This window comes from Ursus arctos, unplaced genomic scaffold, assembly GCF_023065955.2.
Source record: "Ursus arctos isolate Adak ecotype North America unplaced genomic scaffold, UrsArc2.0 scaffold_22, whole genome shotgun sequence".
NCBI classification, from domain to species: domain Eukaryota; kingdom Metazoa; phylum Chordata; class Mammalia; order Carnivora; family Ursidae; genus Ursus; species Ursus arctos.
In genome coordinates, this window is record NW_026622897.1 from 51506556 (window position 1) to 51524394 (window position 17839).

Consider the following 17839-nt stretch of genomic DNA (forward strand, 5'->3'; position numbering starts at 1 on the left):
GCTGTATATTCATAAATGTTTAACTAGCTTTTGCTTTGCAAATTATCTAGGCTTGGAGTAGAAAGGTACTGCGGCATAGTTCAAAACGCTAAGGATAAAGAAGATCTTTCCCGTGAACAGGATTGCTGTTGGCCTATACAGACCGTTTCACCCAGAAACTGGAAAAGGGTGTCCCAAGATGCAACCCTACCAAGGCACATACCTCGACAAGCTGAGCACAGGTTAGATTTTGGCCTCCACTAACCCCCCTCCCTCAAGTGGGTGCTTTGTGCAGTGCACAGACCGTACAACTAAACATGGTGGCCCTACCTTTATATAAATGTATATATTAATATAAACCAGGGTAAAACATTACCAGAAGTCTTATTTCAAAAGTTATCATTTTAATACTTTCACCTAGAGAGATAATGAAACATAGCCTAGATTATAGCAGATTAGATAAAAATACATAATTCTATCTTCTAGAAAAATGATTGTGGTATTGGCAAATCAAATGGAAAAAGTCAATAAGCAGATCTGAGATCATCTGAAAATGGTTAGTTCCTTGTAAAGGTTCAGTACAACCTATGCTTAGTAAATAATTGCTAGTAGAACAGACACATGCACCAAAAGGAAACTAGGAACCTTTATATTAACGTGAACGGTTTATCTGTCACATTAACAACTCAGAAATACTACATGTGTGGAAATGGTGGACAGTAGACAATGCCTCATCAGTACATTAAACAGAAACTGATTTAATAATACCTATTTATTGAAACAGACTTATTAATTGGTATTAAGTACTTAAGCTCTAAAAAGAAAAGCCAAAAGGAAACAAGGACTAATGGTGGAAAGGACTTTGAACTTTTCCTTTTAGAAAGTTAAAAAAAAAAAAAGTACCCATGACTGTGAGAGCTTATTAGTTCCTTGACAGCTGCCACACGACATATTTTATATGGCGTGAGGGAAGATGGTCAAAAGATCTCAACTTTTTGGAAGTCAGCTTAAAAAGTGAATGCAACTAGCATCTTTGGACTTTACAGTATGGAATGTAATTCCCTTCATAATGAAAACAAAATCATGTAACTTTATTCAAAGGTTTAGGCACTTTGCAGCAGGCCATTAAAGATCTAGTAAAACTGGTACGAAAAAATAATTTTATGGTGTAAATATTTAAACACAAATGCTATTACATTCAACAAAGAAGCGAGAGAGGTCTTAAATATATAAAATATTTTCATTCTGATGAATACACACTGGAACCATCCTGCAGAGAAGTGCACTGGCAAGTACTATACTGTATTTCCATTATGGAGTTATTTGCTGAAGGCCTAGAGAAGAGGAGGCAAACTCCCAGAACCAGATAGTGAGTATTTGAGGCACCGCAGGCCACATACATCTCTGTTGCATATTCGTCTTTCTTTTTGAATGTTTAAACAATTTTAAAATGTAAAAATCGTTCTTACCTTGCAGGCCATACAAGTGCTGGGTTGGTCTGTGGGCTATAGTTTGCCCACCCCGGTCTAGAGCCATATGATACCATAAAACATTTTTATCATTTTCTTTAAGGTGCAGATGACCTCAGAATGAGTATCTGTAGTGAACTATATTTACGTGCTTAAAGATCTCCCTAAGAAATGTGCTCTGATGCAATCTTAGTTACTTCTCCAAACTCAGTGTAAAAGTGATGTTCTGCAAAGACATTGTCAGCAGTTTCAAAGAAAGCTTCTTTTATGACAATTTTGTGAATAAATCACCAGCGACTAAATCTAGTTCAAGTATCAGCATTGTATTCTTTAAAGCAATGAAGCAGGTCTTGTTAAGAAGGGTTGAAAAGGAGTTGTGAGCAAAGTATGACCTGTGGCTGGTGCTGTAATAGCAACAGCTGCTGAGCTAAACAGAGTGGGGCAATTTTAGGTCACCCGTGACAAAGTTTTTGTTTTTAGGGTCTTCTAGGAGAAATATTCTTGTGATCATTTTCTACACTAGCTGCCAATCAAAACAGGTAGTCATTTGCTGGATTTGATAATAAATGAAGGTCTCGTGAAACAACACTGGCTATTGAAAGTGAACTAAAATGGGGATTGGTACTGCTTACTGCAAATGGCCAAGTCTACGTCTGTTACAGCAGAAATTCTGTAGCTAATAATTCCACTTACATTCTTTAGTGCCCGGTCTTCTCCTTAGCTGCTCTGATTGCCTATCAGGGAAAGAACTGTTGCTTGGCGAAACTTGCTATCCCTTACACGTTTTCCACTTTTCCCTCAATGATGTGAAGGTTTCATTATCCAACGTCAAAGTTTACTGTCTCAAGCCAGGGTTTTATCTTCAGTTCGAATTTCAAGTGAAGCAGTTGTTTGTGTCTGTGTCTAGGTCATTTCCAAATAAAATAAAATACTGAAATGTCAATTACTAAACATAAGTTTATCTTCTGACTTATTTTTGATTAAAGATATTTGGACCTGTTATTTGGCTTAAAGATTATTTTGACTAAAGATATTTGGGCCTGTTAATAAACATGTTCTTTCATCACATGAAGAAACTGTACTATGAAGACACATATGCCTCTAGAAATTGAAGTGGGACATTCATAAATGTGCTAATGCACAGAATGCTGGTATGTGACAATTCACAACTGATGACTTCCTCATTTTCACTGGAAATAAAGGTTACTAAGGGCTAAGAATGCTAATCAATACATGTAAGTCAAAAATACTAGAAACAATACAGAAAGGAAGCAATCTCAAAAGGCCTGAAAGAAATGAAGGATGTGTTTTTGTTAAGGAAAAAAGAAGAGCAATTTTGTCCTCAAGTAGGTGCACAGAGGTTGTTGAAAGGTTGTTCCAGAATGAGGAAGGGGAAAGGACAAAATCCTGCATGGGCATAAAGTTGTAAAGGGTCTGCCGAAAAGGGCAGGGGGCAGGGGGTGGAGGGGAGAGAGAGAAGGAGGGGGATATCTTATTCATGTGGGCAAACTGGCTGAGATTGAATACATTTATTTATAATCTATTTTTTTTAAAGAAATGAGCTCAGTAGTATACGGATGCAAAACTACAGGTTGAAATTCCCCATTAAAAGGACACCGTTTCTTGGATTATTGGAAATTTGTCAATGTCCTAGCTGTCCATATCCTGGCAGAATGTGATCATTCATAACTTCCATTATCTTGAAATGTTGAATGTCACAGAGACAATTACATTTCCTTGTCAACTGCATTATAAAGAACTCTCATCAAATCTTAAACCATGGCCATTTAAAGCCTTTTGTCGCTCACAGATACTATTCTATTCTGATGTCTTCCTGAAAACTCTTGTAATCAGCTGCAGGGCTTAATCTTCAATAAAAAAGGATTGTCTCAGGGACCCACAGTAAGACTCTAGCATGTGCTCTGGGGTACAGGCTTCTGATGTCATTGTTCAGGTAATTTTAAGATCATACCCTGGATTAATGATTTTTAGAACAAATAGAAAAGCTCATAGGTTCATAAAATCCCAAACTAAGAAACACCTGAATTTATCACATGGCACTGAGTAGCCTGATAAAGAATGACCTTTGTTCAGAATATTGCTGGTTCTTTAATGTTTCATTTTCTGGATTTAAGAAACCCTCTTTCTCTTAAGCTATCTATAAATTATAGCAATTTAGTAGATTATGTCTTTGTAAACAAAAACAAAACATTTACCTTTTTCTCCCTGCCTGATCCATCCAAAATTTGGAAACCCTTTCTGAAATTATTTTCATGGCAATATAGTTACTTAAGTTCAGTAAGAATTTGTTCTTCTAATAACAGGACACAACCGGAAACACTGGTTATATTAGGCTCTGATGGAGTGTCATGTATGAGAATGGTGTGCATAGCATCAGAGATGACCAGGTTTAAGAAACTAAGATGGACTTTAAGGAGCCAGTGCTTATAAAGCCTTCCTGGAAAACCCACCTGGCACCTGGCTTACAGGATTCCCAGCCTTACAGTTGAGTAAGGAAGGCTACTTTCTGGCAGGCTCAGAAAACTTAGGATATTTTGGAGACCTTGAGAAGGAATTCATCCAAATCTGTGGGTACTACAAGTGAAGTCTGATGGCAAATTCTCCTAGCCTTGAGCCTTTTAAAAGTCCAATCTGAGATTCCTAATAGAAGTTCCAGCGAAACAAAATTAAAAAGGCCTATGTTGTCAATTACCATTCTTGCTACATTTACATAAACAATCAGGCCAAGTTTGATGAGACGACTTGTTTTGCTAACAAAAATAGTCTTACCTTGATTATCTTTGATAAAAATGGGGGTGATTACAGAGAAATTTTATGTTTCAATGGAAAACTATAACCCACCATTGCGGATTATCAGATTCTAGTCCTGTTCATTGTCCTTGAGCTATTTTCACCTCTTTGTAAGCTGAATCCTGCCATCTTGTGCACTTTGTCAGCACTTAACTTTTCCAACTTTCTTCCGCCCTCCTGACATGGCACCACTAAGAACTAAAACTGTTTTCCAAAGCCCTGCAAGCTGAAGGGAACCTTAAAGGCTTTATCCCAACAGTTTGGGCCACTCGGGAAGTTCACCAGAACATGGTCCTCTGAGCTCCAAGAAATGCCCACGACTGTGAGATTGCCACTACCATCGTGACTCTGCCACTTAAAGACACTTCAAGACTAGTATCTAGAAATCATTTGGGTTGACTCTCTCTGAACTCAAGAAACTGAGTTTATAATCCACTCCAACTATTAGTTTTGGTTTTTCCTTTTCTTTATCCATATGTCTCTGCCTTCTTTCCCTTTGCATATCTCTTACCTCCCAGCTTTTAACCTGAATCTCTTCTCCACAGCCACTACCTCAGCTTCTGCTCCTTGAAACACCTTGGGAAGTTTTAGATGGGGGAAATAAAGGGGTCCAGAATACACCACTGTGGCATTAATATAATAATAATAATAATAATAATAATAATAATAATAACAATTATTTTGAGCTAAGGGCATCTGAGACTCAGCAGATGCAGGAAGAAGCTCTTCTGCACTCCCTCTATCTGCCCCAAAGTAGAACCTCCCCCAAAGAACTCAACTGTTGCAAATTCTCTCCCTGAGACTTGTGGGGCCACAACTAAGCAGACATTGTCATTGTCACAAAACTATCATATCTCCCTTCTTTCTCCAGAGGACCTATTTATCCTTTCTGAAAGCCATTTGTTCTCCCCTAAGTGCCCTTTCTCCCCTCCCCTTATTGAGAAAGCACACGAGCCCGAATTATGCCTTGTTGAGTCACCCTTTCCTCTGAATTCTTGTGCACAGATATGAATAAAAAATCTACATTTTCTCTTGACAATCAGTTTAATTCACAGGCCCCTAACTACTAGATCTAAGAGGGTGGAGAGGTTTTTCTCCCCAGCAGGAGAAACTGTTAAATCAAGTGGCATGTTCACATGAACCTCAGCAAAACTGCCAACTTCTCATCTACAACCACAGTTAGACATTTAGAAGTTTCTTATTCTTAAAGGAAGTCCAACAGCATAAAAAACAGTGTTGAAGTTTCCCATTCAGGTGGGTCATGACTTTTTTTTTCCCACTTTACAGCCCCCTCTACAAAGGGGTTTAGCTTTTAGCCAAATTTTACTCATTATTTCCAAATGTTTACAGCATAGTGAATAAGCTGTAATTTTAGACACTGAAAAACAAGACAAAGTCATCAAACTAATTATATTACGGCACTGATAAGATGCAAAATGTAAGACCCAGGCAGATCTACAAACTGCCACATACTTGCAAATTCCAATTATAACGGATTCTCTTGGAAACACCCGTTTCATATAAATATGTATCCAGTAGCACATCATAAACCACAGGGTTAAAAGAATTTCTTCTGTCATGGAAATGTGGACTTGAGAGCTACAACTGTGCAACTTAGCAACAAATTAGTTTTTTCAAGAGCAAAGTGATATGGAACCCACAGGGCTCATAAGAAAACCTTAAGCTAGATCATTATACTTTAAGGGGCATTGGCTAAATTCTGAAGGAGTTGGCATTAAAACAGAACTTAGTTTTGGGGCACATGGCTGGCTCAGTCAGTAGAACACATGGCTCTTGATCTCAGGGGTGGAAGGTGGAGCCCCACGTTGGGTATAGAGATTACTTAAAAATAAAATCTTCAGAAAAAAGTAGAACTTAGTTTTTTCAGGCATTTAAAGATTTTCACGCATTGTGTACCTAAAGTTTTTGGTCTCTTGATATTGACTCCTACCTCCTCTTTAGTATTAAAAAAACCTTCTTAGTGTAATGAAAGCCTAGTTTAACAGTCCTAGAACTTGTGCATTTAGGGTAAACCATAATATTTTATCTAATTCTGCTAAACCAAATACCACTATTTGGGGTTCTCATTTGTAAATTATTCCAAAACGAATGTTTCTCATCAATTTATCACCAATCATCAATTTATAAAATAATGCAAGGATAAAAGAGATCACTTCGGGTGTTGGCAACGTTTCATGAAAGCACCAAGGTGGGGAGGGGTGGCGAGAGTGACTAACCAGATGAGTCCAACCACCTTTCACACAGTTTTTCCTTAAAAAAAAAAAAAAAGTCAAATTGCTTTCAATTTTTTTGAAAATGGCAGGACATTAAGATGTGCAAGCAAACTGCTTCTTTCAGTCTTCTTAAGGTATTAGTGTTTTCTGGAAGGTAATTTGCTATAGGACTCACAGGGGAGCACCTTTCCCATCAGATGATGTGTAAACAAACTACTGTTTGCTCAGCAGAAAACAGGTTTTCAGGAAGTCTGCCAAGAAAATAAAGGGAAGTCGGGGGCGGTAGTAATCCAACCCTATAATACCCACCCAGAATCCTAGAAGGGAAAAATAAAGGCGTTGAAATAAAGTCGATGTAGTGATATCCTGAAGGTCAGCAGTATTTCCGTAATACTTGCTACGGCACAGAAACAAAGTCTTGAGTGTGCAAATACTTAGGCTGCTAGAAAGAGAGCCGTATGTGAGGCACAGACTAACTTGGAGAGTTAAGAGTCTGGATTCGGTCTCTGCTTTCTGCTCAACACTTCTAAGATGCTTTCTGCTTTCATGTCACTGTTTTCACAGCAGGAACAAGGGTCTCTGAAGAACTGGCCACAGCAATACAAGTCATCCAGCAGTGGCCATGCTTCTCCAGAGGTGCTGGACAACTTTCTTCAAGCGACTACAGGGGGTTGTGGCTGAACTGCTCATTCAGCAAGCTGCTGGAAAGGACCCCCGTGTCAGTGGGGGGCTCTCCACGCCCTGTGTGACTGGGACACACAGAAACTCAGCTGCACCTCACTAGCTGCACGGTCAGGAAGGCTGCGCCTTTGCTGCCACATAGATTCTTTACACAGAAGTGTATCTTGAGTGAAAAGTACGAAAAGACAATGGTGTGAAACAAATGAACTTAATAAAAAAATGTAAGATGGCTGATAGCCCAGGTAGCTGCATGTGAAGCGTAGCCAGCAGTCAGAATCTTGTGGCAAAAACAGTTTTGCGGGCTGTGTGTTGGAACGGCTTAGACTTAGATTTTCTTAAGGCACAACCAAAGGTCTCTAGATCTGTTTTGGCAAGGGTTTTTCTTGCTGGAGGATCATAAAGGTAGGCAGAAGTATCAGCCTAATGGCATGTTGGCATGCTAAGGTAAGGAAAATACTATTTCGACTAAAACTAAGGCTAGTCGGTGAAGAAAAACAACAAAATTTGTATTGGTTTTTAATTTGTACCAAGGAGACTTACTGGATACTGGAGAAATGACAGGAGTGTTTCATACCTTTGCATAAGAAAAAAAATGACTTTCCCTTTGAAGCTGTAGCTTCAGGATTTAACCTGGTCAATGTCACCACGTGGTAAAAACAATCTGGATTTTATAATGCATGAGCAGGAAAAAGTTGCAAAAATGCTAAATGGTGTGGAGCTACAAATATGGTGATACATCAGCAAAGGGGTCAAATAAGCTTTTTACTCCAGATAGGTGTTATACTTGTGAAAAGTGATCCAATTTGTTATACATTCAAACCCAAATTAGAACTAGCTGCCTTACAATGATATTTCACTGCCATTTCTTAGCACTTTAATTTTGGTGAGTTCTGTTACAAGTTCAAGTACGTTAGAGCTGTTCTCAACTCATATCTATTTCCTTCAAAAAATGAAGGTGCAGATATCCTAATAAGCTTTAGGTAAATAGGATCCTGGGTCATTTTAGCTCTAGTTAACCCGAAACATTTCCCTGGGCATAACCATAGCCTCTCCAAAAACTGGAAAATATGGCATAATTTAAAAAGTCAAGAGTGTAACAACATTCACAGGTAACTTCAAGTAAGTTACACTAAGAGGATGGAATATGGGGGGTAGGCCAGACCACCAATCATGTTTGCCTAGCCATAAAGCCAGTGAAAACTTAAAGATCTGCAAAGATCAAAGAAAACTGAGAAAACACCTTTAGCTGGCTGAAGGTATAACATTCTACAGGTGTCCTCATGGTCATCATAAATATTATAAGGTGACCCACCAACTCAGATTGGCTGTGGCCGCACCCAGACACCTCAGAGCAAACTGCAAATCTGGGATACGGCAGGTATGGAACCTGGTGGCAGGTTGGAGCTTGCTCACGACATACTGAGGAGCACAAAGGCAGACAGCGAAGAACTACCAGAATCCCACAGATGGCTCTTTTTCACCTTGGAAAACCATTCATGAGGTTACTATGACAAGAATATAAACCAAGGCTGACAGCACTAAGTGCTGGTTCCACGGCTCACCATCTGGATATGGGGTTTTGCCAGTACTTAGCTGTTTTGATTATTTAGTCAACTATTAAGCAAAGTATAATTCACATGCAAACTTTATCAAAAAAGGGAAAAAAGTTAATTTCCTATGACCCGCACAAATTGTTAACCTGTTAAGAAAAGCCTCATTTTTCCAGCACTCAAGTATATACACACACATCATGTCTGTGTCTTTTTAAACATCTTAGGGTGAGGGTGAGGAGGAGAAGGATAATGAGATAAAGACACTAAACATCCAACAAGCCCCATTCCTTATTCTCTGTGTGACTGGCAGCATTACTCAGAAAGTCACTCCTTTGCTCTGATGGTCATGATATATTTGAATGTGTAGATCTTTAAGGATTTCCTTATTCACTTGGCCAGACCTATGGTAGGTGCTTTTTTGTTTTCTTGGTGGAATAATTCATCAGTGCTTCCTTAGAGGCTCAAACAGGATCACTGGCCAGATTCCGAAGAGAAACTGTTTGGAAACAAGTGAGGACAAAATGAAAGAAGGTAACTGCTGCGTGTTATCCCTGAAAAAGAACGTATGAGCTAGGTGTGCTAACAACTGTCCTGGTATTAGTAGCTTGAGTATGGCATGGTCTTTCCAGACTTGCACCAGATCTCAGAAACTATTTTTATTTAATTTATTTAAATGGATTAAGCTTCTATTTTGTCAGGCATGGAGCTGGGCATTTTAATCATCTCAGATTCTTAAAACAACTCTGTAATGTAGCTATTAACAGCTTCATTTTATTGTTGAAAAACTAAGGCTTAAAGAGAACAGACTTGCCCAAGGTCATAGAGCAGTACATGCAAGAGCTAGGATTCAAGAGCATCTGGTTCACTCTATCTACTACCTTTCCACCCCACCCCCTTCTTCCATCTGTGGCCCATCCTCCCAATACCCTGCCTCTCCCAACACATCCACATGCGGGCACACACGCACACACACCCACCCCAGGAAGGGAACTTACCTTTACTTTTGGCCTGTATCTCAGGTAAAGAGTTCTTGTATATAAACTGAAAGAAAAGGGGAGGGGGGAAAGCTCTTCAGATTAATTTTTAATTAATAAAAACTGGCTTACTGACAAATTTAACCATAGTGCCTCTGTACAAAAAAAAAAACAACACTAGCAGACTCTTTGTTCATTTAGCAACCGTCTTCTGAGCAGCTACTCTATGCAGAACACTTGGCAAGATGCTAAGGAAGGCAGAAATGAATATTCTCAGACTGTGACCTCAGGATGTTTGTAGTTTAGTGGGGAGCACTCCACTCATACTTGATGATTCATATCATAATTGCCAGTTTCATCTTCGAAGATATATGGTAGCAAGGATTAAAGTAGAGTATTCTTAGAATATTTTGGAAGTGGTTATACCAGCTCCAGAAGGATTACAATACAGGTATGAGATAATCAGGAAGGCCACGAAAGTCTTCCTCACAGTAGCCTTTAGAATAAGTAACCTATGAAGACGAGACTGGATTCTAAATCAGTGCAAGTAAATAACTTGGCTAAGATCGTTACACAGTTATGAAGGGATGGAGCAAAGCTCCAAGCTCAGATCTTTTTACTTCCCTGTGTTAACTCTTTGTTTGAAACAAACATTTGTACAGTACTTAAGTCTTAAAAGGGCACATGTGTTGTATTATTAATAATTCTCAAATCATCCCTCTGAAATATTATTTGCATACTTCATTCAATGAGGTACCCAAAAAACCAAAATTTCCAAAACTGAAGCTTCAATACCCAAGCTTCTTTTATTTTAGTTATTTAGGATGAAATATGTCTAAAACATATTCTATCTTCGCTGCCTCCTTAAAGAAAAATCAAAGTAAAACATTTTAACATTAATAGAAAACAAAACAAAAAAAAAGTAAGTCAAAATGCTGCCACCAAATATAGTCAAAATGCTTTATTTTTTTTCTGTATTTACTTTAACCCTTGTCTCCATACAAATTAGTTTTTACACAGGATTAATAAATTACCTACATATGATTTTAGTCTGTTTCACTTAAAAGTCAAAATTATGCAAATATCTTTCTATGTGTTATAAAATTTTCACATTTATAATTTTAAACGGCTGAATAAAAGATATACTATAATTTACTTTATAATTCTACCTTATTGGGTAATTTATTTTTCTTCTGTTATCATTGTTGCTTTGCTAATTAAGTGACACTGTAATAAACGTATTTGAGTGTACACACACATTTTCACTTTTCTGGGTTGTTTAGGATAAATTCCAAGGAATATAATAACTGGGATAAAAAATATAAATATTTTATTTTCACAAACACATATAGTATCGAATTTCTTTCCAAATGGGTTACATCAATTTACAATGACAAGTAATGGGTGATCATAGCATTTCACTGCAACTAAAGACTGCAGTAGGAAATTTCAAAATACTACAGAGCTCACTTAATGGTTATAAAAAATATCTCACTGTTTTATTAAAATTTTTTTTTCAATAGGTAATATAATCATTTGGTAATGATTTGAAAGAGTACATAGTAAAAAGGTCTGTCTCCTACCTGGTACCTTCACTCGAGAGATAAATGCTGGTACTTACCAGTTAACATATACCCTTACAAAGATAATTAAGTATTTTTGAGCACATATATATATTTAGCTGTCACTTTTTCACAAAAATGGATATTCTGTTTTAGAAGGCATTTTGATTACCATTTAGACGATCAGTTTTCTATTTGCTTATTTACACCAAATATCCCCCCTCACCCCCCTCATCATCTGGAGGACTGGCCTTTCCCTCTCCTCTGTTATTTTTTAAATTTAAAAACAGTTTCAAACTTACAGGGAAGTTGCAAGGTTGGTAGGAAGAATTCCGTATCCCTGTCTCCCAGATGCCAAATTGTTATCATTTAACCACATTTGTTTTACACACACACACAAACACATGTCCAAGTGTATATATTATCCTATACATGTATGACATGTTGTCCATCTTTGTATGACATGATGCCCATCACCCCTAAATATTCCAATATGTATCACATAAAACAAGGACAGTGTCCTAAATTACTATAATACATACAACCCTTCCACTCAGGAAATTAATACAATGCTAACATCCAACTCAAGACTTCATTGTAACTAATTTTGTTGACTGTCCCAATAATTTCTCCTTTTTGTCCTTTCTGATCCAGGTTGCTATCCAGAAACACGCACTGCATTTAGTTTTCATATCTTAACACTTTTTTTCTAACTAGAACAGGTCTTCAGTTTTTCCTTGTCTCATGAACTTGATAGTCTTAAAAAGTATAGGACTTTCATTCTGTAGAAGGACCTTCAACATAGGTCCATCAATATTTCCTCATAACCAGACCCAGGCCATGCATTTTTGGCAGGAATACTAAAGCAATGATGCTGAGCTCATTTCAGTGCATTTTATCAGGAGATACATACACCATAATGACCTGCTCTGTCATGGGCAATGTTAACCTTAAATGCAGGGTCAAGTTGGTTGCTGCCAGTTTTCTTCACTGTAAAGTCACCATCTCCCCCTTTGTATTAGTATTTCATAGGGAGAACATCTAAATTACACCAGTATGTGTTCCTCATCATACTCCCCCCTCTCAGCCAGAGCATCCACTGATAAATAATACATATCAACTATCCCTAAGATGGTTGCCAAATGGTGATCATTCATGTCCATTGTTCCTTCTACATTTGTTATTTGGCATTCTTTTGTAAGGAAGAGCTTTCCCTTCTCCTCATTTATTTATATTAGTATGCACTCACAGATTCTCATTTTATTCAATGGGTTGTAACTTGAAACCCTTGCTATTTAATTTTGATACTGACACTATCTCTGGTTTAGAAGGCCAAAGCTTGCCTTTCAGCCCTCACAGGGGTTCACAGTGCTAGGCAATACATGGATGTGTAAACATACGTATACACATATATTTATAATTTATACAACACACACATCTTTTTCCATATCTGTGTGTACATTTATGTTCGTGTCACACACTCATGAGCTCACGCTAATATTTTTTAAAGATTTTTATTTATTTGAGAGAGAGTGGGAGTGAGGGGAGGAACAGAGGGAGAGGGAGAGTGACAAGCAGACTCCTCAGTCAGCAGGGAGCCTGATGTGGGGCTCAATCCCAGGACCCTGAGATCATGACCTGAGCCCAAGTCAGACGCTTAAATGACTGAGCCACCCAGGTGCCCCTGATAGTTTAAATTCCAGTCTAACCTCTTCAAGATTCTGTCTAGCTTTCCTTCCTTCCGTATTTGTAAATCCTTTCTGAGACAGTGGAGAAATCAGGTTTTGCTATCCCCAATATATTTACTTACTGTTTAATCAATGATTTACTTGTTCAGTGTAACCCATTTCCTAACTCCGGCCACCTCCTCCACCCACCCTGCCATATCCCTTCCCCTCAACACTGTGCTTCCGTGCAGTGCACAGCAGCCACTTCCCCGTCACCATCAGATCTTCTCGGAAGCTCAGCATGCTGCTACCTCTGACCTCCTTTCCTCGCTCCTTAGACACTGAATGTTGCCACCTCAGCACAGCACTTCTTCCCCTCATTACCCCACTTCCCTGAAGGGTTTCCATATCAGGACAGAAGGAGAAAGTGAAAGGGAGATGGAAAGGGAAAGGTGAAAAAGGGAAGTGGGAATTGGGAACCCTAACCTTTTAAAATAGCATGGGATGAGTAGACTTTCACTTATTTATTAGAGACCTTTATTACTGTATTGTATCACGCGGCAGTAATGTCCTCGGGACCTCCCGGGCAGTGTTACGTTTGTAATTGTCAGGCTCATTTTATAGTTATTCTTCTTTCTCCTTTTCCATCATTTTTCAATTTCCTCAAACATTGCCTATCCCTTCCCTGTTAAATTAGCTATTTCTAATGTGCTATGGGCTGAGAATCCAAATAATCAACGTAGTAACCGGTTGTAAAAAGTAAGAGAAATATACTGACAGTCAGAGTCTAAGAGCTCTTTCATGATTAATAACCTTGAGCTCTTCACAGCATAAATGCAATGATTCTTATTTAGCTGCCCAGAAGTTCTTTTTCCATAATTCTCAGGTAGTTGTATTTTAGATAAGTCAGATTGCCTAAATAAGTTGATCTCCAGAGAGGTGCGATGCAAATGTTATTTTGAGGAAGTATTCTACAAATTTCAGTTGAGTAAATTTTCACATTGGTTCAAAGGAAAATTTTCTTTCCCTTTCTAGAAATATTTCAGCTCTTTCAACTCTTGAGAAGAATTTGAGATTAAACATATTCTGATCCCCTAGTAAAGAGATCAGTAGGTACACATTCATTCATTAAATCATTTAACAATATATACTGAATGCTTACTATCTGATAGGTATTGTTCTAAGCATTTGAGAGGGTAGCAGTGAATAAGATAAAGTCCCTTATCTCAAGGAACTTTAAGTCTAGCTGGTGGAGGCAAACAAATATATATAACTGTTCATAAATGTTTTGAAGAAAAATAAGGCCTGGTAAAGGGAGAATGATATGGAGGCATTATTTGAATAGTGTGATCAGAGAGAATTCTAATTTCATTTTTGTTGTAAATGATTGACCTCCAACAGACTCTTGAGCAAGGGAAGAGAAGTGGCAACCAATTTTATCTCGGGGAAGGAGACAAATTAAGCTGGGGACTTCTGATACTCATGCTTTCCCAGTCTGCTACTCTGGCTGCTTTTTCCCCTCTAAATTTGTTCTCTATAAACAAAGATATGTTGATAAACAAGAAATGGAAATGTTTACGTACTACTTGCTCTAAAAAAGGAAATGAATGATTACTTAAAATGTAGATCACGTGTCAGAGGTCAGTTAGTATAACTATCTCACTTTAAGGAAAACTAGGGACACTTGGGTGGCTCAGTCGGTTAAGCGTCTGTCTTTGGCTCAGGTCATGATCCCAGGGTCCTGGGACTGAGTCCCACATCGGGCTCCCTCTCCCTCTGCCTGCTGCTCCCCCTGCTTGCTCAGCCTCTCTCTCTCTGACAAATAAATAAATAAAATCTTAAAAAAAAAAAAAAAAGGATGAGAAAACTAACTAAGCTTCGGAGAGGGTAGGGACTTGCTTAAGGTCACCCAGGGGCAGAGGGAAACCTAGAACATCAAGTTCTTGATATTTGTCTCTGACGTTTTATGTTTACACCATCCTATTTGAAGGGTAAAGGAAAAAACACTTCAATACTATGTTAAAAAAAAAAAAAGTCTCTATTTCCTACCTGAAAAGGATGTGAAGATAAGAACCAAGGCCAGTTAAAATATGCCACCATGCATGAAACTGTGTGGCAACCCCTATGACAGGTGGCACCTTCTTTCGAAAGTTCCTGTGTAAAGAGGGGAAAAGAAATCACCGTATTATTATTTTTTCAATATTTAGCAACTAATGCTAACAGCCTTTTAGCATTTTGAAATGTTATTCTCAGATATGGCAATTATTTAATTTCCTTGTTAGCTGTAGTCTGCATATTGTTTTCCAAAGTATATTTTGAGGAATAGTGTTCCTAGCAGAAGTTCCATGAAGAATTGATTCTGTGCTCAAAGAAAAAATATAGAAAATAGTACATAGTTTATTGCCCTCTTGGAGACTGCAATGTCTATTAATAGAATGAAGGTTTTGAGAAGTCCCAGCAGAACTATATAAGAGTTATTTTCATTTTCTTTTAGGTAATGTGCTAATGGACAGAACCATTTTTTATTTTTTTTAATGTTAGTCACCATACAGTACTTCATTAGTTTTTGATGTAGTGTTCCGTGATACATTGTTTGCATGTAACACCCAGTGCTCCAGGTAATACGTGCCCTCCTTAATACCCATCACTGGGCTAACCCATCCCCCCACCCCTCTCCCCTCTGACACCCTCAGTTTGTTTCCCAGAGTTCACAGTCTCTCATGATTCGTCTCCATGAGATGAGCCATATGATAATTGTCCTCTGCTTGACTTATTTCACTTGCATAATCTCCTCCAGTACTATCCACGCCGATGCAAATGTTGGGTAATCATCCTTTCTGATGGCTGAGTAATATTCCATTGTACATATGGACCACATCTTCTTTACCCATTCATCTGTTGAAGAGCATCTCGGCTCCTTCCACTCCAATAGTTTGGCTATTGTGGACATTGCTGCTATGAACATTGGGGTGCATATGGCGTTTTTTTTTTCACTACATCTGTATCTTTGGGGTAAATACCCAGCAGTGCAATTGCTGGGTCATAGGGTAGCTCTATTTCCAACCTTTTGAGGAACCTCCACAGTTTTCCAAAGTGGCTGCACCAACTTGCATTCCCACCAACAGTGTAAGAGGGCTCCCCTTTCTCCACAATCTCTCCAACACTTATTGTTTCCTGCCTTGTCAATTTTTGCCATTCTAACTGTGTAAGGTGGTATCTCAATGAGGTTTTGATTTGAATTTCCCTGATAGCTAATGATGTTGAACATTTTTTTCATGTGTTTGTTATCCATTCATATGTCTTCTTTAGAAAAGTGTCTGTTCATATCTTCTGCCCATTTTTTGACTTATTTGTTTTTCAGGTGTTGAGTTTGAGAAGTTCTTTATAGATCTTGGATACCAGCCCTTTATCTGTAATATCATTTGCAAATATCTTCTCCCATTCCATGGGTTGCCTCTTTGTTTTGTTGACTGTTTCCTTTGCTGTGCAGAAGCTTTTTATCTTGATGAAGTCCCAAAAGTTCATTTTTGCTTTTGTTTCCCTTGTCTTTGGAGACGTGTCATGAAAGAAGTTGCTGTGGCCAATGTCAAAGAGGTTACGGCTTATGTTCTTCTCTATGATTTTGATGGATTCCTGTCTCACATTGAGGTCTTTCATCCATTTAGAGTTTATCTTTGTGTATGGTATAAAAGAATGGTTGAGTTTCATTCTTCTGTATATGACTGTCCAATTTTCCCAGCACCATTTATTGAAGAGACTGTCTTTTTTCCATTGGATATTTTTTCCTGCTTTGTTGAAGACTAGTTGACCATAGAGTTGAGGGTCCGTATTTGGACTCTCTATTTTGTTCCATTGATCTATGTGTCTGTTTTTGTGCCAGTATCATGCTGTCTTGGTGATCACACCTTTGTAGTATAGCTTGAAATCAGGCAACGTGATGCCCCCAGCTTTGTTTTTCTTTTTCAATATTTCCTTGGCAATTCTGAGTCTTTTCTGTTCCATACAAATTTTAGGATTGTTTGTTCCAGCACTTTGAAAAATGGCATTGGTATTTTGATCAGGATGGCGTTGAAAGTATAGACTGCTCTGGGTAGCATAGACATTTTAACAATGTTTATTCTTCTGATCCATGAGCATGGAATGTTTTTCCATCTTTTTGTGTCTTTTTCAATTTCTTTCATAAGTGTTCTGTAGTTTCTGGAGTATAGATCCTTTACCTCTTTGGTTAGGTTTATTCCAAGGTATCTCATGGTTTTTGGTGCTACTGTAAATGGAATCGACTCCCTAATTTCTCTTCCTACAGTTACATTGTTAGTGTATAGGAAAGCAACTGATTTCTGTGCACTGATTTTGTATCCTGCCACATTACTGAATTGCTGTATGAGTTCTAGTAGTTTGGGGGTGGAGTCTTTTGAGTTTTCCACATAAAGTATGATGTTATCTACGAAGAGACAGAGTTTGACTTCTTCTTTTCCAATCTGAATACCCCTTATTTCTTTTTGTTGTCTGATCGCTGTTGCTAGGATTTCTAGTACTATGTTGAATAATAGTGGCGAGAATGGGCATCATGTCATGTTCCTGATCTTAAGGGAAAGGCTCTTAGCTTTTCCCCACTGAGAATGATATTTGCTGAGTGCTTTTCATTGATGGTTTTTATGGAATTGAGGAATGTACGCTCTATCCCTACACTCTGAAGAGTTTTAATCAGGAAAGGATGTTGTATTTTGTCAAATGCTTTTTCTGCATTAATTGAGAGGACTGTATGGTTCTTGTCTCTTCTCTTATTATGTTCTATCACACTGATTGATTTGCGAATGTTGAACCACCCTTGTATCCCAGGGCACCTGGTCTTGATGGATAATCCTTTTAATGTACTGCCGGATCCTATTAGCTAGGATCTTGTTGAGAA

The 17839-nt window shown here is 38.2% G+C and overlaps 1 protein-coding gene across 3 annotated transcripts in view; it reads right to left on the bottom strand.

The window, feature by feature from the left end:
- Positions 1–366: 366 nt before the first annotated feature.
- Positions 367–17839, bottom strand: part of ACER3 (alkaline ceramidase 3) — a 154899-nt gene continuing 137426 nt past the window's right edge. For 2 of the 3 annotated variants that reach the window (XM_026518147.4, XM_044390962.3), the window contains 3 exons: positions 14980–15084; positions 9723–9768; positions 367–9223 (listed from right to left, as the gene is read on the bottom strand). In XM_026518147.4, the coding sequence (XP_026373932.1) occupies positions 9170–9223; positions 9723–9768; positions 14980–15084 (205 nt within the window). In that variant the 3' untranslated portion in view covers positions 367–9169. The remainder of the gene's footprint in view (positions 9224–9722; positions 9769–14979; positions 15085–17839) is intronic. The other variant, XM_057316674.1, reaches the window with a different exon arrangement.